Here is a 21228-nt window from a genome sequence, read left to right on the forward strand (position 1 = left end):
CCAAGATTTACAGATACAGGGGAAGTGGTCCCCAGAGTACAAAAACAAACACATCAACAGTCTGGAATTGCGAGCAATTGTTCGAGGCATATGAGCTGCAGATTGTACACTTAGCATAGGTCGCCATCTGGTGTTGGGCCCGGATGTTTGCAGTTTGTTTTTCTTCTTGGACCGTCTTTGGAAGTCACGAGTTTGGTGACTCCTCCTTCGGTCCGTACTGCGCATGGGCTTCGGCTCCATCCTCAGATTGTTTTTTTCCGCCATCGGGCTCGGATGTGATACTTCGTGCTCCGGCTTCGAACTTCTACGGTTCCAGCCTCGACGGAAAATCCTCGATTCTTCGAGTTCCTTCATCATTTCATCTCTCGAAGCGGCACTTTCTCCATCCCGTACATCGACACCGGCCTTCGGGCCCTCCGCGACTCCGGTCCCGGCCGATGGACAGGACTCCGTTCAAAAAGTGCCCAAAATGTGGGTCTAAATTTCCCCACACCGACCTCCATCAGGTGTGTAACCTTTGCCTCTCTCCGGAACACGAGGCTAGAGACTGCCCCGCCTGCAAGTCTTTTCGATCGAAGAAGACCATCCGAGATCGAAGAGCTCGACGCACCATGGCGCACTCATCCTCTGCAGCTCCACCGGACATCTTCGGAGAAGACGCCGAAGCTTTGGGGCAAACACACACCGAACAGGAGGAAGACGTCGTCAGCGCTTCCGAGGCCGACTACTCCGACGTGGAGGACGTTACACCAGCGCAGCGGGCCGTGAGTACTATGCCCCCTCTCAACCCCGCGCCGAAAACCAAAGAGACTCAGGTTACTCCCTCGCCTGCAGGCCTGGGCAAAACCAAAACCAAAGCTTCGATCACCCCACCTTCGGGCCCGGTGTCGAAGCCCCCAAAGTCTCACGGCAGCTCGGGATCGAGCCAGCCGACGCCCGGTGCCGAAAAACACCATCCGGCACCGAAGACTGCAAAATCCAGTTCGACTCCGAAACCACCGGTGCCGAAGCCTGGACACTCGGTGCCGACCAAACACAAACACAAATCTGTCGGCACCGATGCTCCGGCGTAGAAACATCATTCGACGCCGAAACACACGGAGACCTCAAGAAAGCATGGCGCACACAGACCATCGAAACCCCCGGTTCCGAAATCACCGGTGCCGACAGACGACTCGGCACCATTGGCTCTGTTTACACCAGACCCTTTACAAAAGACTTTGTCCAGAGATCCAAAGACTGGGCTTTTGACTTTAATTACCAAGAAAAGACGCCTTGATGCTCCGGCTCCTCCTCCTCCACCCAAAAGGAAGGACTCTGCTACTTCTCCCCTCAGAGTGCCCTCCCCACTGCCACCCCCCCTACCTCCTCCACCTCCTCCACCTCACAGGTCTCCGCCACCATTACCTCACTACGATCCGGCCCCATCCCCAGATCCGGATGACGGGGACCCGGACAATTACCCGGCGGACGCCCCAATGGATCCCACTCCACCAGGGACCCCAGATCCATGGGAGGATTACAATAATCCTGATATACCCAATGTACCTCAAGACGACCTATACCCATCAAGGCCGTCTCCTCCAGAGGACTCTTTAGGGTTTCATCATTTAGTGCAGAGAGCAGCACACTACCATGGGGTGGACATGCACAGTGAACCAGTGGAAGAAGACTTCCTACTGGATACATTTGATATACAAGACAAATCCACTTCCATTTTACCCATGCTTAAGGGTGTCACCAAGCACGCTACAGAGGTGTTCAAAGACCCTGTCAGAGCCAGAGTACTGAACCCTAGAATAGAGAAGAAGTACAAAGCGGCACCCACAGACCCTGCTTACATCAAGGGCCCTGCTCCCCTAGATTCCCTAGTTGTCTCCACAGCTAGAAAGCGGGCTAACTCCCAATCCTCAGGAGATGCCCCACCGCCAGACAAGGAATCTAAACTTCTGGACGCGTCTGGTAAACGCACCGCCTCCCAAGCTGCAAACATGTGGCGCATTGCAAACACACAAGCACTGCTTGCGCGATATGATAGAGCACACTATGACGAACTAGAGGCTCTTATGCAGCACCTTCCAGAAAAATACAAGCACAAGGCTCATGACCTGATACAGGAGGGTAAACTAATTACAAACACCTCCATTAAGTGTGCCCTCGATGCAGCCGACACTGCCTCTAGGGCCATTAATACCAGTGTCCTGCTTCGTCGCCACGCCTGGCTCAGGATCTCAGGTTTCAAGCCTGAAGTCCAGGCATCCATACTTAATCACCCCTTTGACCAGCAAACACTCTTTGGGCCAAAGGTAGACGAAGCGCTCGAAGATGAAGAAAGACACAGACACAGCAAAGTCTATGGGGGCACTCCAAACACAAGCCTCTAAACGTTCCTTTCGACGCTCGTCCTTTCGTGGCACAGGCAGAGGCTCCTCTACCGATAACGCCTCTACCTCCTACAAGTCCCCTCCTCAAAATACCTTCTCAAAGGGCAATCAAAGAGGTGGTTACAGGGGCAACAACAATAAGGGCAGGGGCAAAACCAACAACACCCGTTCTACCACCCCACCCACACAATGACTCCCCTCCGCTCCCCCCAGACCATTCCACTCCGGTCGGGGGCAGACTAAAAGACTTTATCCACGTATGGGAGTCCATAACATCGGACAAATGGGTGACCCAAATCATTCGCTCAGGGTACTGTCTAGAGCTAACATCTACCCCACCCAATATCCCACCAAGGCACCGTCCAATGTCTCAGGAACATTCCACACTGCTCAAACAAGAGGTACTCTCACTCCTCCAAAAACACGCTATAGAGCAGGTACCCGCCAATCAACGAAATCTAGGGGTCTACTCCCTATATTTCTTCATACCAAAGAAAGACGAGACCCTCAGACCCATTCTGGACCTCCGGCCTCTAAATGCCTACATACATTCAGACCATTTTCACATGGTCACCCTACAACAAGTCCTCCCACTCCTCTGCCAGGGAGACTTTCTCACAACCTTGGATCTGAAAGACGCATACTTTCACATTCCAATACACCCTTCTCACAGGAAATACCTCAGGTTCGTGGTGGACGGGCAACATTACCAATTCACGATTCTCCCCTTCGGGGTCACCGCTGCACCACGGGTGTTTACCAAATGCCTAGCAGTAGTAGCAGCACACCTCAGACGTCAACATATTCACGTCTTCCCTTACTTAGACGACTGGCTGATAAAAGCCGCGTCCTACCACCAATGCGTGCAACATACAAACAGCACCATCCAACTGCTTCATCAGCTAGGCTTCACGGTGAACTACCAAAAGTCCCACCTCATACCATCTCACACAAAGCAATATCTCGGGGCCACTATAGACACCTCCAAAGGTATTGCCTATCCAAACTCAGCCAGAATCACAAGCATTCAAGCCTTACGCAAAACATTCCTTCCTCAACACTCTCTTCCAGCAAGAGTGTTTATGAAGCTCATAGGAATGATGGCGTCTTGCATCTTCATAGTGCCCCATGCAAGACTCCACATGCGTCCACTTCAGGAGTGCCTAGCACAACAGTGGAACCAGGCCCAGGGTCAGCTAACGGATCTGGTGTTGGTGGACGGCCGCACACATCACTCTCTGCAGTGGTGGAACACCACAAACCTTTCCAAAGGACGGCCGTTCCTGGACCCGGTTCCTCAAGTGACTCTAACAGCGGACGCATCGCTCTCCGGCTGGGGAGCGCACCTCTTACACCTCACAATGCAAGGTCTATGGACGCCACAGCAAAAAACACTCCACATCAACCATCTGGAGCTTTTGGCGATCTTTCTAGCCCTAAAATCTTTCCAAAAACAGATTTCAGGCAAAGCAGTCCTCATTCGCACAGACAACATGACTGCAATGTATTATATACAAAAACAGGGGGGGACACACTCTCCCCAGCTCTCCCGCTTAGCCCAGAGCATATGGAGATGGGCAATTCCCCAAAACATCTTTCTCCTGGCACAGCATGTTCCAGGCGTACAAAACACCATAGCAGAACAACTACACGAATGGGAACTGCATCCACAAGTTCTTCACCCATTCTTCCAACAGTGAGGGCATCCTCAAATAGACCTCTTCGCCACCCACGAAAACAAAAAATGCCCAAGCTTCGCCGCCAGATACCCACACCCATTGTCCAAGGGCAATGCGATATGGATGAACTGGTCAGGCAGATTTGCATACGCCTTTCCACCTCTCCCACTAATTCCATTAGTGGTCAGGAAACTACAACAGCACTCCCTCACACTCATTCTGGTAGCTCCGACGTGGGCCAGGCAGCCGTGGTACACCACGCTACTACAACTATCAGTGGTACCACATCAAAAACTGCACCTTTCCCCATACCTCCTAACCCAGAACCATGGAGAAATCAGGCACCCGGACCCAGCTCAGCTCAACCTGGCGATCTGGCTCCTGAAATCTTAGAATTCGGATACCTTAACCTTCCCCCTGATTGCATGAACATCATCATGGAAGCCAGACGTCCTACCACTAGAGCATGCTATGCCGCAAAGTGGAAAAGATTTGTAATGTACTGCCGTAACAATACAATCAACCCTTTAGATGCATCCATACAGCACATCATATGCTATCTGCTCCATCTTCACAGGTGTAACCTGGCATATTCATCCATACGCCTACACCTAGCAGCGATCGCTGCTTATCTACAAAACAGGCAGCATTTATCACTCTTCAGAGTGCCCGCTATTAAAGCCTTCATGGAAGGCCTTAAACGAGTAATTCCTCCCAGGGCACCACCTTCCCCTGTATGGAATCTAAATTTAGTTCTTACACGACTAATGGGTCCGCCCTTCGAACCAATGCACAAATGTGAGCTACAGTTTCTCACCTGGAAAACAGCTTTCCTTGTAGCTATCACTTCCCTTAGAAGGGTTGGTGAAATACAAGCGTTCACCATACAGGAACCCTACATACAAATGCATCACAGCAAGGTCATACTTCGCACAAATCCGAAGTTTCTGCCCAAAGTCATTTCCCCCTTCCACCTCAATCAATCAGTGGAATTACCTGTATTCTTTTCGCAACCCCAATCTGTTGCAGAAAGAGCCTTACACACACTTGATGTAAAAAGGGCGTTGCTATACTACATACAAAGAACGCAACCCTTCAGGAAGACTAAACAATTGTTCGTTTCCTTCTCTCCACCACATAAAGGCAACCCCATTTCAAAATCAGGGATAGCTAGGTGGATTGTAAAATGCATACAAATTTGCTATCAGAAGGCAAAGAGAACATTATCTGTTCCCCCTAAAGCCCACTCTACAAGAAAGTTAGGGGCTTCTATGGCTTTTTTAGGGAATATACCCCTAGATGACATCTGCAAGGCAGCCACATGGTCTACACCGCACACCTTCACAAAACACTACTGTGTAGATGTGCATTCCAAGCAGCAAGCTAGGGTGGGCCAGGCTGTACTAAAGACACTTTTTCAAACAGCTGCAACGGATACCGGTGGTCGCCGCTAAGGTTGGGTACTGCTATATAATCTATGCTAAGTGTACAATCTGCAGCTCATATGCCTCGAACGGAATATGCTACTTACCAGTATGCATCTGTTCTTGGCATGTAGAGCTGCAGAGTTGTACACGCCCACCCGCCTCCCCGGCTACCTGTATCCGTTCCAGTACATCTTATTTAGATACAACACATGGGTTTCTCACTGTTATTACTACGCTCCATCATTTCCCTGTTGGCGAAAAACAATCTGAGGATGGAGCCGAAGCCCATGCGCAGTACGGACCGAAGGAGGAGTCACCAAACTCGTGACTTCCAAAGACGGTCCAAGAAGAAAAACAAACTGCAAACATCCGGGCCCAACACCAGATGGCGACCTATGCTAAGTGTACAACTCTGCAGCTCTACATGCCAAGAACAGATGCATACTGGTAAGTAGCATATTCCTTTCTGTCTCTGCAAGCTTTCCTTCCAAGGATTGCAGGTTCTTCGGTTCTGATTCGAACCGACAATACCACCAGCATGTTCTACGTGAACAAACAAGGAGGAACAAGATCAGCAACTTTGTCCACGGAAGCTCAGGAGTTGTGGGAATGGGTCACACTCCACAACATAACCCTCAGAGCAGAACATGTCAGAGGTCTCTGCAATACATTAGCGGACACGCTCAGCAGATCCCAATCAGATTGCCACGAATGGGAGCTGGAGCAAGCTCAGGTGCTCCGAATATTCAGAGCTTGGGGAACACCACCGCTGGATTTGTTCGCCACGAAGGAGAACAAGAAATGCCGCTTCTATGCCAGCAGATACCCTCAACAGGGCTCAAGGGGGAATGCCCTGTCCATGCGATGGTCAGGGATTTGTGCTTACGCTTTTCCCCCGATACCCCTGATACCGAGGGTCATACGCAAGATGAAGTTGGAGGGCTGTCGTCTCATCTTGATTGCACCCAGATGGCCACGCCAATACTGGTTTCAGGAGCTCCTATTGCTATCACAGGACCAGCCGATCAGTCTTCGCCCGACGCCCACAATGCTGTCAAGGAACAAGGGTCAGGTTCTCCACCCGGACCCTCAGTCCCTACATTTACACGCATGGCTCCTGACTTCTTAGAGTTTAAGGACCTGGATATCCCTCAGGACTGTAGGGATATATTAACAAAATCACGAGCTCAGAGCACAATAAAAACTTACCGTCTAAAATGGAAACGGTTTTGCTGCTGGTGTGAAGCAAACCAGGTGCACCCGGTGGATGACCCTGCAGAAAAGATCCTTCCTTACTTGTTACACCTGGCAAGATCTGGGCTTTCTTTCCCTTCAGTCAAGGTCCACTTAGCTGCACTTTCAAGATTCAGAAGGGGCGCTCATGGCCCTTCTCTTTGTTCATCCTCTTTAATTAAACAGTTTATGAAAGGACTATTCCGAGAGTTTCCTCCGGTCAGACTTCCGCCACCGGAATGGGAACTCAACACAGTCTTATTGCAGCTAATGAAGCATCCATTCGAGCCCATCCACAAGGCTGACCTAAAATTCCTTACATGGAAGGTTGCTTTACTTCTGGCTTTAACATCAGCTCGAAGAGTGAGTGAAATTCAGGCGTTTACTGTAAAGGAACCTTTTCTACGCTTCACTCAAGACTACGTGCACCTCCGAACTAATCCAACGTTTATACCTAAGGTGCCTTCACAGTTTCATCTTAATGAACCAGTGACGTTAAAGACTTTCTTTCCTAATCCATCCACCCCAGTGGAACGAGCCTTACATTCTCTCGATATCAAGAGATGTCTTAAATTCTATCTTCTGAAAACAAAGAACCTCAAAGTCTGATCAATTATTCGTGGCTTATGGCCAAACTACTCTGGGAAAGGCGGTTACAAAATCCACCATTGCCAGATGGATAGCATCTACAATACTTTTCTGCCATGACAAGGCTCACAGGCCTCTGTTGAGGAAACCCAAGGCCCATTCCACGAGGACAGTAGCAGCGTCTACAGCATTGTTTGCTGGTGTGACTCTGGAAAATATCTGCCGTGCTGCGACGTGGAAAAATGTCCACACTTTTACCAGACATTACTGCCTCCAATCTACGCATCGTGATGATGCAGCAGTGGGGCAAGCTGTACTACGACATCTGTTTCTTTGAGATACCTTCAGGTACCCTTTTTTCATATTTTAATATGTAAGATGTTGATATCTTTAATATAACAATGCAATGTGTTACAATGATGATTTGCTTTCATGTTAACATGCTTTTCTCTTTATAGATGGCATATTTTGAATTTTAAGATCTTTTCTTATACCTCTTGTTAACAAGCTGTGGATGCAATTAGGGAGTATCAGCACTAGTCTCCCGCCATCCGCAAACGACTGTATACTTGGTATACTGCTCGCTATTCTGATTCAGGCATGTGAATCTATGAAAGATACCCCAATACTGGATAAGAAAACAAGTTACTTACCTGTAACTACAGTTATCCAGTATTGGTATCTTTCATAGATTCACATGCACCCACCCTCCTCCCCGTAGAGTCAGTTCTATATATTTTGGGACGTTCACTTCCCACTTGTGCTACGAAAATCTGAGGAGAACTGGCTCTGCTGAGAGGGCTCTAGAAGGGTGCTGGTGTCTGATTGGTTGTTACCAAATTCTTGGTTCTTTTTGCATAATGAGGTAGATAGGCTGCTAAGATACAGGCTTTGGGCCTCTTCTTTGGGCCTACTACTACTACTAGCATTTTGGCACTACTTTTTTATTTACCGGGGACTCCCGCCTCGGCGACGGGGAATGATTCAGGCATGTGAATCTATGAAAGATACCAATACTGGATAACTGTAGTTACAGGTAAGTAACTTGTTTTCTTACACCTCACAGTGCAGGGCACATGGACGCCGCAACAAAAGTTACTCCATATCAACCATCTGGAGTTACTAGCAATCTCTGTAGCCCTAAAATCCTTTCAGAGACAGATTTTAGGCAAGGCAGTCCTCATTCGCACAGACAACATGACGGCCATGTATTACATTAAAAAACAAGGCGGCACTCACGCTCCACAGCTCTCTCAACTAGCACAGAGCATATGGAGATGGGCAATTCCACACAATTTTTCTCCTAGCCCAACATGTCCCAGGAGTCCAAAACACCATGGCAGATCTGCTCAGCAGACAGACACGGCAGATCCACGAGTAGGTTCTTAACCCGTTCTTTCAAATGTGGGGGCATCCACAGATAGACCTCTTCGCCACCCACGAAAACAAAAAATGCCCAAACTTCGCCACCAGATATCCACACCCATTGTCCAAAGGCAATGCGATATGGATGAACTGGTCAGGCAGATTTGCATACGCTTTTCCGCCTCTCCCACTCATTCAATTAGTGGTGCGCAAACTACAGCAACACTCCCTCACACTAATCCTAGTAGCTCCAACTTGGGCCAGACAACTGTGGTACACCACACTGCTGGAACTATCTGTAGTACCGCACCAAAAGTTACACCTCTCTCCACACCTCTTAACCCAGAACCATGGAAAGATCAGGCACCCGGACCCAGCTCAGCTCAACCTTGCGATCTGGCTCCTGAAATCCTAGAATTCGGTTATCTAAATCTTCCCCCTGACTGCATGAACGTCATTAAAGAAGCTAGGCGACCCACCACTAGAGCGTGCTATGCAGCCGAGTGGAAACGTTTTGTTGTCTATTGTCACAACAATACCATCAATCCCCTAGATGTGTCCATTCAACACATCATACATTACTACACCTACAAAGATGCAATCTAGCCTATACGTCCATTGGACTGCACCTTGCAGCCGTAGCAGCTTATCTACAAAACAGGCAACATCTATCACTTTTTAGAGTACCTGCCATTAAAGCCTTCATGGAAGGCCTCAAAAGAATAATTCCCCCCAGAGTGCCACCCTCACCTGTGTGGAACCTAAATATCGTTCTCACCAGACTAATGGGGCCTCCCTTTGAACCTCTACACAAATGTGAACTTCAATTCGTAACATGGAAAACCGCCTTTCTTGTACCCATCACTTCCCTCAGAAGGGTCAGTGAGATACAAGCACTCACCATTCAAGAACCTTATCTCCAAATGCACCATAACAAGGTTGTTCTCCGTACCAACCCAAAATTCCTCCCTAAAGTCATTTCTCCTTTTCACCTTAACCATTCTGTTCACACATTAGATATCAAACGAGCCTTACTCTAAATCGAGAGAACACAACCTTACTGTAAGACCAAACAACTGTTTCTCTTTCTCACCACCACACAAAGGCAACCCCATCTCCAAGTCGGGGATAGCTAGGTGGATTGTCAAATGCATTCAGATTTGCTACCACAAAGCAAAACAAACGCTATCCGTTCCCCCCTAAAGCCCACTCTACACGTAAAATATGGGCTTCAATGGCATTTTTAGGGAACATCCCATTAGATATCTGCAAAGCAGCTACATGGTCAACACCACACACTTTCACTAAACACTATTGTGTAGATGTGCAAACTAAGCAACAGGCTAGTGTGGGCCAGGCTGTACTCAAAACATTATGTTCGAGGCATATGAGCTGCAGATTATACACTGTGCATAGATCGCCATCTGGTGTTGGGCCCGGATGTTTGCAGTTTGTTTTTCCTCTTGGAAAGTCTTTGGAAGTCGCGTGTTCGGTGACTCCTCCCTTGGTTCGTATTGCGCATGGGCTTCGACAACATCCTCAGATTGTTATTTTTCGGCCATCGGGCTCGGATGTAATACTTCGTGCTCCGGTTTCGAACTTCCAGTTCAACGATCGACGCAAAATCCTCGCTCATCGAGATCCTTCAGATAATAAATCTTAATCACCTTCTCTTCGGCACTTCTTCGATTCCGGTCGACGGCGGCCTTCTGGCCTATTCCGGCTCCGGTCTCGGCTGATGGAAAGAACTCCTTTCAAGAAGTGCCCTCGATGTGGGTCCAAGTTTCCCCACACCGATCTCCATGAGGTGTGCAACCTCTGCCTCTCCCCTGAACACGAGGCTCGAGACTGTCCCGCTCTAAAAAGACTATTTGAGATCGACGGGCTAGACGCAACATGGCGCACTCTTCGACCTCCGCTCCAGTCGACATCTTCGGGGACGATGTCGAAGCTCCGGGACAGCAGAACATCCAGGAAGAGGACGACGACCTTGTCTGTGCTTCCGAGGCCAACGACTCCGATGTGGAGGACATCACCCCGGCGCAGAGGGTCGTGAGTACAATACCCCCTCCCACACCGATACCCAAAAAGGCTTCGGTCACACCTTCGCCTTCGGGCCTAGGTAAGACCAAGGATACTGCTTCTCACACCCCACCTTCGGGCCCGGTAAAGAAGCCTATTAAGCCTTCCGGCAGCTCGGGCTCGAGCCAGCCTACTATCGGTACCGAAAAACACCCTTCGGCACCGAAGAAAAGATCGGCCTCCATCTCCACACCAACCCCAGTACCAAAGCCTTCGGTGTCGAAACCTGCCCTGCCGGTGCCGACCAAACATCACAAGGCCCTCGGCACCGACACTCCCGTGCCGAAGCCTTCTTCGGCGCCGACCAAAAGATCGGAGGTCCCAAAGAAGCACGGCTTGGACAAGCCTAAAAAGCAGTCGGCCCCGAAAACTTCGGCGCCGACTGAGCAACCAGTGTCGCAAGAACTTTTTACACCGGATCCTCTCCAAAAGACTCTCACCAAGGATCCAAAAACTGGACATTTGACATGGTCTACAAAAAAGAGACACTTGGACAAACCAGCTCCACCTCCACCTCCAAAGAGGAAGGACACTGCTACCTCTCCTTTCAGAGTGCCTTCCCCTCCTCCACCCTCCCCACATCGTTCCCCAACCTTGTCTCCTGTCCCAGACGACTTAGGAGACCCATTTTATGATCCAGCAGATGTGCCACAGGATCCCACCCCTACTGGATCTCGAAACCCATGGGACGACTATAATAATCCGGACATCCCAGATGTCCCACAGGATGACCTTTACCCATCTAGGCCATCCTCACCTGAAGATTCCTTGGGTTTTCACCACTTATTACAAAGGGCGGCACACTACCACGGGGTGGAGTTGTACACTGACCCAGTAGAGGAGGATTTTCTCCTAGACACCTTTGACGACGCACATAGGTCTACTGCCATCCTACCTATGTTAAAAGGGGTGGTTAAACATGCACCGGAGGTCTTTAAAGACCCAGTCAGGGCCAGGGTCCTAAACCCCTGTATAGAGAAGAAATACAAAGCCGCCCCCACAGACCCTTCATATATTAAAGGCCCTGCACCTTTGGATTCCCTAGTGGTATCTACAGCTAGGAAACGCTCCAATTCTCAGGCGTCAGGCAAAGTACCACCACCTGACAAAGAGTCCAAGCTCCTAGACGCGTCAGGGAAGCGCACTGCGTCACAAGCCGCCAACATATGGCGTATCGCCAACACGCAAGCGCTATTGGCCAGATACGACAGGGCACATTACAATGAGTTAGAGACCATCATGCACCATCTCCCTGAAAAATATAAGAACAGGGCCAATGAATTGATCCAAGAGGGAAAACTAATACCTCTATTCGCTGTGCCCTAGATGCAGCAGATACAGCCTCCAGGGCCATAAACACCAGTGTCCTCCTACGTCGCCATGCCTGGCTCAGAGTTTCAGGTTTTAAACCTGAGGTACAAGCATCTATATTAAATCACCCATTCGACCAAGATCCTCTATTTGGCCCAAAAGTTGACGGCATCCACGTCCTACAAATCCCCTCCTCAATCTACCTTCACAAAGGGTTATCAAAGAGGCGGATACAGAGGAAATAATAACAAGGGCAGAGGCAAGACAAATACCGCCCGCTCTGCCACACCGCCTACCCAATGATTTCCCCCCTGCTCCCCCCAGAAAATCCCACTCCGGTCGGGGGCAGACTAAAGAATTTCCTTCACGTCTGGGAGTCCATCACATTAGACAAGTGGGTGATCCAAATTATTCGTACAGGGTACTGCCTAGAACTCACATCTGCCCCCATCCCCCCCCCCCCCCACCCCCCCCCCCCCCACATTACACCCAGGCACCGCCCAATGTCACAAGAACATTCCCCGTTACTAAAACAGGAGGTGATCTCCCTCCTACAAAAACACGCAATAGAACAGGTCCCCCACGATCAGCAAAACTTAGGGGTCTACTCCCTATATTTTCTGATACCAAAAAGAGACGAGACTCTACGACCTATCTTGGATCGCCGGCCTCTAAACACATACATACATTCGGACCATTTTCACATGGTAACACTTCAGCAGGTACTTCCGCTCCTCTCCCAGAACAACATTCTCACCACACTGGACTTGAAAGACGCGTACTTTCACATTCCGGTACACCATGCCCACAGAAAGTACCTCAGATTTGTAGTGGACAGGCAACACTACCAGTTCAAGGTGCTCCCATTCGGGGTCACATCAGCACCACGGGTATTTACCAAGTGCCTAGCGTGTAGTGGCGGCACACCTCAGAAGACAGCACATTCACGTCTTCCCGTATATGGACGACTGGCTCACAAAAGCCGCGTCCTACAACCAATGTGTACACCACACCGCCACTACAATCCAGCTACTTCACCAACTAGGCTTCACGGTGAACCACCAAAAGTCCCAACTAACACCATCCCACATAAAGCAATACCTCTGTGCCACCTCAAAAGCCATTGCCTACCCCAATCCGGCAAGGATCGCAAGCATTCAGGCTTTGCGTCAAAAAGTCATACTTCAACACTCCCTCCCAGCAAGAGTGTTTATGCAACTGATGGGGATGATGGCCTCTTGCATTTTTATAGGGCCCCATGCAAGACTCCAGATGCGTCCACTCCAAGAGTGCTAAGCGCTCAAATGGAACCAGGCCCAGGGACAACTGACAGATCTGGTGTTGGTAGACGGTCGCACCCATCGCTCTCTGCAGTGGTGGAAGACCACAAATCTTTCCAGAGGTCGACAGTTCCTGGACCCAGTTCCACAAATAATCCTGACAACAGACGCATCGCTCTCCGGCTGGGGAGCTCATCTACTACACCTCACACTGCAGGGCACATGGACGCCGCAACAAAAGTTACTCCACATCAATCATCTGGAGCTACTGGCAATCTTTCTAGCCCTAAAATCCTTTCACACACAGATTTTAGGCAAGGCAGTCCTTATCTGCACGGACAACATGACCGCCATGTACTACATCCAAAAACAAGGCGGCACACACTCTCCACAGCTCTCTCAACTAGCACAGAGCATATGGAGATGGGCAATTCCACACAAAAATTTTCTCCTAGCCCAACATGTCCCAGGAGTCCTGAACACCATGGCAGATCTGCTCAGCAGACAGACGCAGCAGATCCACGAGTGGGAACTTCACCCGCAAGTTCTTCACCCATTCTTTCAAATGTGGGGGCATCCACAAATAGACCTATTCGCCACCCACGAAAACAAAAAATGCCCAAGCTTCGCCGCCAGATACCCACACCCATTGTCCAAAGGCAATGCGATATGGATGAACTGGTCTGGCAAATTTGCAAACGCCTTTCCACCTCTTCCACTAATTCCATTAGTGGTGCGAAATTTACAACAGCACTCCCTCACACTCATTCTAGTAGCTCCAACATGGGCCAGACAACCATGGTACACCACGTTGCTGGAACTCTCAGTAGTGCCACACCAAAAATTACACCTCACCATGCCTCCTAACCCAGAACCATGGAGAGATCAGACACCCGGACCCAGCTCAGCTCAACCTTGCGATCTGGCTCCTGAAATCCTAGAGTTCGGATACCTTAACCTTCTCCCCGACTGTATGAATGTTATCAGAGAAGCTAGACGTCCTACCACTAGAGCCTGCTACGCTGCCAAGTGGAAAAGATTTGTTGTTTGCCATAACAACACAATCAACCCTCTAGATGCATCCATACAGCACATCATATGCTGCTTACTACACCTACAAAGATGTAACCTAGCATATACATCCATTCGGCTACACCTCGCAGCAATTGCCGCTTACTTACAAAACAGACAGCACCTATCACTTTTCAGAGTGCCTGCCATTAAAGCCTTCATGGAAGGCCTAAAACGAATAATTCCCCCCAGGGTGCCACCCTCACCTGTGTGGAACTTAAATATAGTGCTCACAAGGCTAATGGGACCGCCTTTTGAACCCTTGCATAAATGCGAACTGCAATTCCTCACCTGGAAAACAGCTTTCCTTGTAGCCATCACCTCCCTTAGAAGGGTCAGTGAAATACAAGCACTTACTATACAAGAACCTTTTCTCCAAATGCACCTGAACAAGGTTGTCCTCCGTACCAACCCAAAATTCCTACCCAAAGTCATCTCACCCTTTCATCTAAATCAATCAGTAGAATTACCGTTTTTTTTCTCGCAACCTCAAACTGTTGCAGAAAGGGCTCTACACACACTGGATGTTAAAAGGGCCTTGCTTTACTATATCCAGAGAATACAACCTTTCAGAAAGACAAAGCAACTGTTTCTCTTTCTCTCCACCTCATAAAGGCAACCCCATCTCTAAATCAGGGATAGCTAGGTGGATTGTAAAATGCATACACATTTGCTACCACAAAGCAAAACGCACGCTATCTGTTCCCCCTAAAGCCCACTCTACAAGAAAGATAGGGGTTTCTATGGCTTTTCTAGGGAACATCCCATTAGGTGATATCTGCAAGGCAGCTACATGGTCAACACCGCACACTTTCACTAAACATTACTGTGTAGATGTGCAAACCAAGCAACAAGCTAGTGTTTGGCCAGGCTGTACTAAAAACACTATTTCAAACCACTGCAACAGATACCGGTGGTCGCTGCTAAGGTTGGGAACTGCTATATTGTCTATACAAAAGTGTGTAATCTGCAGCTCATATGCCTCGAACGGAATATGCTACTTACCAGTATGCATCTGTTCTTGGCATGTAGAGCTGCAGATCTATACACGCCCACCCGCCTCCCCGGCTACCTGTATCTGTTCCAGTCTATCTTATTTAGATACAACACACATGGGTTTCTTCACTGTTACTACTATGCTCCATCTTTCCCTGTTTGCGAAAAACAATCTGAGGATGGAGCCGAAGCCCATGCGCAATACGAACCAAGGGAGGAGTCACCGACCTCGTGACTTCCAAAGACTTTCCAACAGGAAAAACAAACTGCAAACATCCGGGCCCAACACCAGATGGCGATCTATGCAAAAGTGTGTAGATCTGCAGCTCTACATGCCAAGAACAGATGTATACTGGTAAGTAGCATATTCCTTCTCAATGGAGTCAATGCCCATGCGCATTATCACCAAGAGGAGTCGCACCCACCCAAGCCCAAGTCTAAATGACCGGAGTATTCACAGCATGGGAATCTACAGCAATACATGCCACGAACAGATGCGCTCAGGGTAACATTTTCCTTCTAGGTAAGTAACTATTCCTTTCTTCACAGAGAAGTAACTATTAAAGTACTTCAAGATGTTGATTTCAATGGCAATAGTCCTATGTGATGTGAATTTCACTTTAATTTCTTTGTAGTCTGAAGAAAATCCGTGCCAAGGTTTGGAAGCAGAGGATATCTAGCCCTCTCTTCAACACAAAGCAGTACACAATGGACCTGGAGCGGCTTTATCTGCAGATGTGGGAGCACTATGCAGCTGGAAACAAGCCTGACCATCTTGTCAAACCAGTGGAAACGACGGAGTCTGCGTGAAGGACCTCGCGCTCCAAGGAGCTGTTGTGTACTTGGCCTCTTGACTGTGCTATTTCTATTTCACCTACCTGGTACTTTGTGGCCGCTAATATATAATAGTAAAAAGGCAAACGAATAGACCACAACCGGAAAAATACCTGCAGTAGAGTGCAGCTACTCTAGGGTACTGCCATGCAGCCCTTCAGGTGGAATGTGTTTGCATAGGTCTTTACGTTAAGAATTAATTTGGAGCAGTTTCCTTAAAATATCTGGTGGGTGGTGTGTGTGTTTTACTGCCAGGAAATTATGCTTTATGGACTGAGTACTCTGTTCATGTGAATTCAGTTCTTGTCTCCTTTATCAGTATGTACATTTGGAATTGAGGCTTTTTAATTATTTGTTTTTGACATGTGTGCGTGTGACGTTCTTTAATCGCCAGAAAATGCACCACCTTTTGAATGGTCCCTTAACTGAAATGGGACATCTATTGTATGGTCCGTGAATTTAGATGCTGTGCACTGTCTGTTCTCCGGATTAGGCAGGCATGCATTAGCTCATCCCTGAATTTGTACAGATGACCTTTATGTATGTTCCTTCCCACCCCCCTCCTCCAAAGCTGGTAGCTTGTGCCAGCATGTAAATACCATCTGATATTTGGGACCTGCTTTAGGAGTTATGGCTCCTTACAGAGAAGTGAAATCTGGTCTCGTAATGTAGGTTGAATAGGCAGAAACGAGGATAAGTAGTTCATTGTATTTTATAGGTTTTATAAACCACTCAGTCACTGCCCTGTATGTAAAGTCAGGTGCCCTGTTTTGGCAACCCTGGCCCAGTATGACTTAGAGAAATGTTCTCCATTGGCTCCATCAGCTCATGAAAGCCTTTCACACCCGCCACACTCCCAGTGTGAAAGCCCTGTTTCCTGTCATTACTTATGATCTGGTGCCAAATACCAAATGTTCACAAAACTAAAAGGAATCTCCCAAGGCCAGAGGAAACGGAGGAGCTGTTTGTTGTTTTAAGGAAGTTGTGGTTTGCCCAATGTAATGCATTGCTTTCAGGCAGCCATGCTCACAGCCCCCATTATTGTTTTGCTTTGTATTTCTTTGTTCTATGCGCATTTGTATTTTGTTCAAGATCACGTGTTTGGAAACATTGGATTTTCTTGTCCTCCATTTTGAGTTTTGTTTTCGTCGCTTTCAGCAGATCCCAGGTAAGTATTGGCTTGGAGTTGACTTGGTAGATTTATGTTCATTAAATGATGAATCTTCTGGTCTGTGTTTCATTTCAGGTTTGTGGGTTGTTATGGGACTGTATACATTAGACCGTTCTAAAGAGAAAAGGCACTCTTGCACAAGACTGTGCACAATGTCTGCATTCCTCTGGAACATTTGGTTACATTTGTCACCTTGAATGGGGACGCTAATTATTCAATGCTTGTGTAGCTCATCTAGAGACACAGTAATGACCATAGAAGATACTATACTAATTCTAAACTAACTTGAAATGTTGCATGCTTTTTAGGTCTTGCGTGGCATTGCAGGGCAGGGCCCTGCCCTGCCTCTGCGAGAGATTTTGTAAGAGAGGACTTTCAGAAGAGGACTTTAAGCCCCGCTCGTCATTTCCATTGGCTGGCGTCACCGTTTATGGTAAACGGTGGCCTGCCATGGGAAATGAGGGTTTTCTGTGGATGCCCTTTCGCCTCCGAGCCGACTCGGTGGCCTGCTTTACGTGTGTCGCAAAGCACTTATCTTTATGGGGCCATGTGTTTCTAAATAGCAACACATGGCCCCATTAAGACAAGAGATCCCCATGCTCCGGCTGGACCGCACTTGTTTTTTTCGTGTGCTTGTTAATCAAGCATAAGAGGTGATTGTACCACGCACCATCCTGAATGCAAATGTTCAAACGTGCTCCCTCATGTGCGAAAACAAAGAAAAATTAAATAATTTTGAGCAAGCAAGTAAGCCGGTATTGATTCTAGGGGTTATTCTGCTTTCACATTTTAACACCTGCAGGGTGCATTTAATTTTATTGTCGAGAATTATACTTAGGAGGCGTAATGCTGTTTCGTAACACACCCTGCCCCTCCCTGAGGATCCCAGTGACCATTTATACATGCCTGTACAAACTAAAGAAAAGTCCAGAACTGCCTGTCTTGTGTGCGGCGTCGTTGCTACGGCTACGTTTCATTCTCTGAAGCAAAACAAGTAACTATGGTAAATACTGGCGGGCCCTGGCTGTGTAGAGACTTCGGCAGGTTTCACTTTCCCTTCAGAAGATCCAGACTCAGAGGGAACCGAAGAGCGTAGTAGCCCCGAAGCTCCACACACTCTTGCCTGTTGAATCCCGATAAACTTGTGTGAGAAAGTGGCTCTGTATATAATGTTCCCAAATAGGTACAGTGTGTACAGAGTCCACAGTCCCCAGAGGTTGGCAGAGGCTAAAGTTGGATATAACCTTACTCTCTAAAGTGGTAGCTTGGTCGAGCAGTAAGGCAGTATCAGAGGACAGTGTAAAGCATTTGTTGTACACACTCAGCCAGCAAATGGTCTCACACACTCAATAACTGAACTCTAGGCCAGTGGTTTGTATAAAAAATATATGCTTGTTTTATTTTAGAACCAACAATAGGTATCAAAATATACTTTCTCAGAATGAGATGCTTTAGTTAAATACTTTGCAATAGGCAATTGACTTTTGCAGGTAATAGTTACAGTTTGTTGCAATAGGCAACACAATTTCAAACACAATAATACATTGAGCTCAAGAATTTTAAGTTATGTGCAATTGATTACTTTCAGGATTACTTTTCTAACTCCAGGACTGGATCCTAGATTCAGTCCTGGGACAGATCTTGGAAACAAATGAGTAAATTCGTTTTACTGTTGTGATTTTTAAGCAATATTTTGCTATTTTAAAAGTTGACGCGTAGAAACTTTTTCTAGTCAAATTACCAATGTTATCCTACTGAAGGAAATTCACTTAGCAGATAAGTGGGGTTAGGGTTACTTTTTCTAGGTCAGTGTTGGATCCTAGCTCCAGCACTAGTGTACCACCTGTAAGCGGTTGAGAAACTGCGTTTAAGTTACACAGGCGATTTTTAAGGAATATTTATAAGTTTGTAAAATCGACAGAAGAAATTTCACAGAAAAACAGTCAATGGTTTCCTATGGGAGAAAATTGAGTTAGTGGTAAGTACGGTTGTGGGTACTTTTCAGGGTCAGTGCTGGGCACCAAGATCCAGCACTGGGATCTCCTAATAGCAAGTGAGTATTTCAGTTTTCGTTACTCTGTTGATTTTAGGTGAATATTTTAACGTTTAGAAACTCCACACTTAAAAGAAATTTCAAGAGAAACCAGTCAATGTTGCCCTATGGAAGAAAAGTGAGTTATCGGCTTTTATGTAAGTAATCGACTGGCAGAGTTAAGGTTCTGGGCATAGACTCGGGGGGGGGGGGGGGGGGGTCTCCCAGGGTCAGGTAAGTACAGTTGTTACACCCTCAGCGGCACAGGGGCAGCCGGGTGCAGAGTGAGTTAGGCCCAATTTTATCCTATGAGAGGCAGGGGACCCTTGGTTGGTGGCGGCTGACTAGCAGGCCACACGGCTGTGGGAGCTGGGCTCCTGGTCACTTGCTCAGGGCAAATGGGGAAGTAGGTAGGAGTAGAAGTTACACTGCCAGGGCCACTCGGGCGGCTGGGTGCTTTTGAGCCTTCGGGCGCTCAATGGATTGCTATGGAAAAGCTCAAGGACGAACATAGGCTGCAAGCTCGGGGACGAAGATTCTTCAGGCGCCACCACCACTTCGAGAGGTAAGTTGGGTAGTTGGAGGATAGGTAGGTACCCAGGAGTCGGGCACAGGGGGCCGCAGGGCGCCGGGAAAAGGGGTGCCTTTTGGTGTCGGGAAATCTTACCCTCAGTTGATCACGGTTGGGGGGGGGGTCCCTGGTTCTGAGGCTGCAGGCGTCAGGAGTGTCGAGTTGGGTCCTTGGGTGCCGGATTCGGGGTCACAGTTGCCGGGGGGACGTCCTCTGGGTCTTTGTCCACTCCGGCACAGGCCAGGCTTGGCGGGTGCAGAGTGTGCGGGTTTCGCGGTTCCGGGCTGATCCCAGGGGTTAGATACTTGCTTTGAGCAGAGCCACTGCTCGTGGGAATCCCAGGCGCTCAGTCACAAGGTAGCCAGTTCCTCCAGGGTTTGTGAGGTTGCTGACCACAAGAGGTGCCGGGATTTAGCAGGTTCGAGGGTCGACGGGCCGGTAGGGCTGGGGCCAAAGCAGTTGGTGTCTTCCTCTTAGCAGCTGCACGGCAGGTCTTCTTTCTTCTTGATCTTCTTTGCTGTTTTAGAATCTGAAATCTAAGGAAGGAAGGTTCAGGGTGCCCCTAAATACTAAATTTAGGGGCGTTACATGTAGGTAAAGGGCAGGGACCACTGGGTCCCTGTCCTGGGGTGGGTACACCCCCTATCCTGACACTCTCCTGTGGGAGGGGGGCAGTGGCCTAGTCCTGATTGGGTAGGGCTCCCCATCTTCAAGATGGCGAGGGCCCGGAGATGTGCTTCACCTCGCCTCCCCCACCTGAGTGGTGGGGTTGGCAGGGCTGGCACATCCCCTGTCCTTATTTGGGGTTTCCGGCCAGTCTTCCCGCCAGAGTGGGGGTCAGAACCAGTGGGGGCCAGTTGCTGAGTACAGCAAGTGGCCTGGAGAAGCTCACAAAGACGGCATGCCTTTGAAGCTTCCCCCTCCCCATCCTGGGGGAGGAGACCTAGCACCTCGCCCAGGATGTGCATTGTTGCAGGCCCAGGAGAGCGGGGGCTCTCCACCCAGGGGTCCAGCAACAGGTCTGCTGTGTGGCAGCCTCTCAGACAAGACAAGGATTGTAGGTTAGGTTTCAGGGGGCATCTCTAAGATGCCTTCTGTAGTGCTTTGTACATTAAATCCCACACTGGCATCAGTGTGGGTTCAATGTGCTGAGAAGTTTGATACCAAACCTCTCATTCTTCAGTGTTGCCATTATGGTGCTGTG

General features: G+C 48.6%; 1 protein-coding gene across 4 annotated transcripts in view; it reads left to right on the forward strand.

The window, feature by feature from the left end:
• Positions 1–17476, forward strand: part of OGT (O-linked N-acetylglucosamine (GlcNAc) transferase) — a 668897-nt gene extending 651421 nt beyond the window's left edge. For all 4 annotated transcript variants that reach the window (XM_085608464.1, XM_085608465.1, XM_085608463.1 and 1 more), the window contains exon 22: positions 16052–17476. In XM_085608464.1, the coding sequence (XP_085464590.1) occupies positions 16052–16226 (175 nt within the window). In that variant the 3' untranslated portion in view covers positions 16227–17476. The remainder of the gene's footprint in view (positions 1–16051) is intronic.
• The last annotated feature ends 3752 nt before the right edge of the window (positions 17477–21228 follow it).

This window comes from Triturus cristatus, chromosome 5_2, assembly GCF_964204655.1.
Source record: "Triturus cristatus chromosome 5_2, aTriCri1.1, whole genome shotgun sequence".
Classification (NCBI taxonomy): Eukaryota; Metazoa; Chordata; class Amphibia; order Caudata; family Salamandridae; genus Triturus; species Triturus cristatus.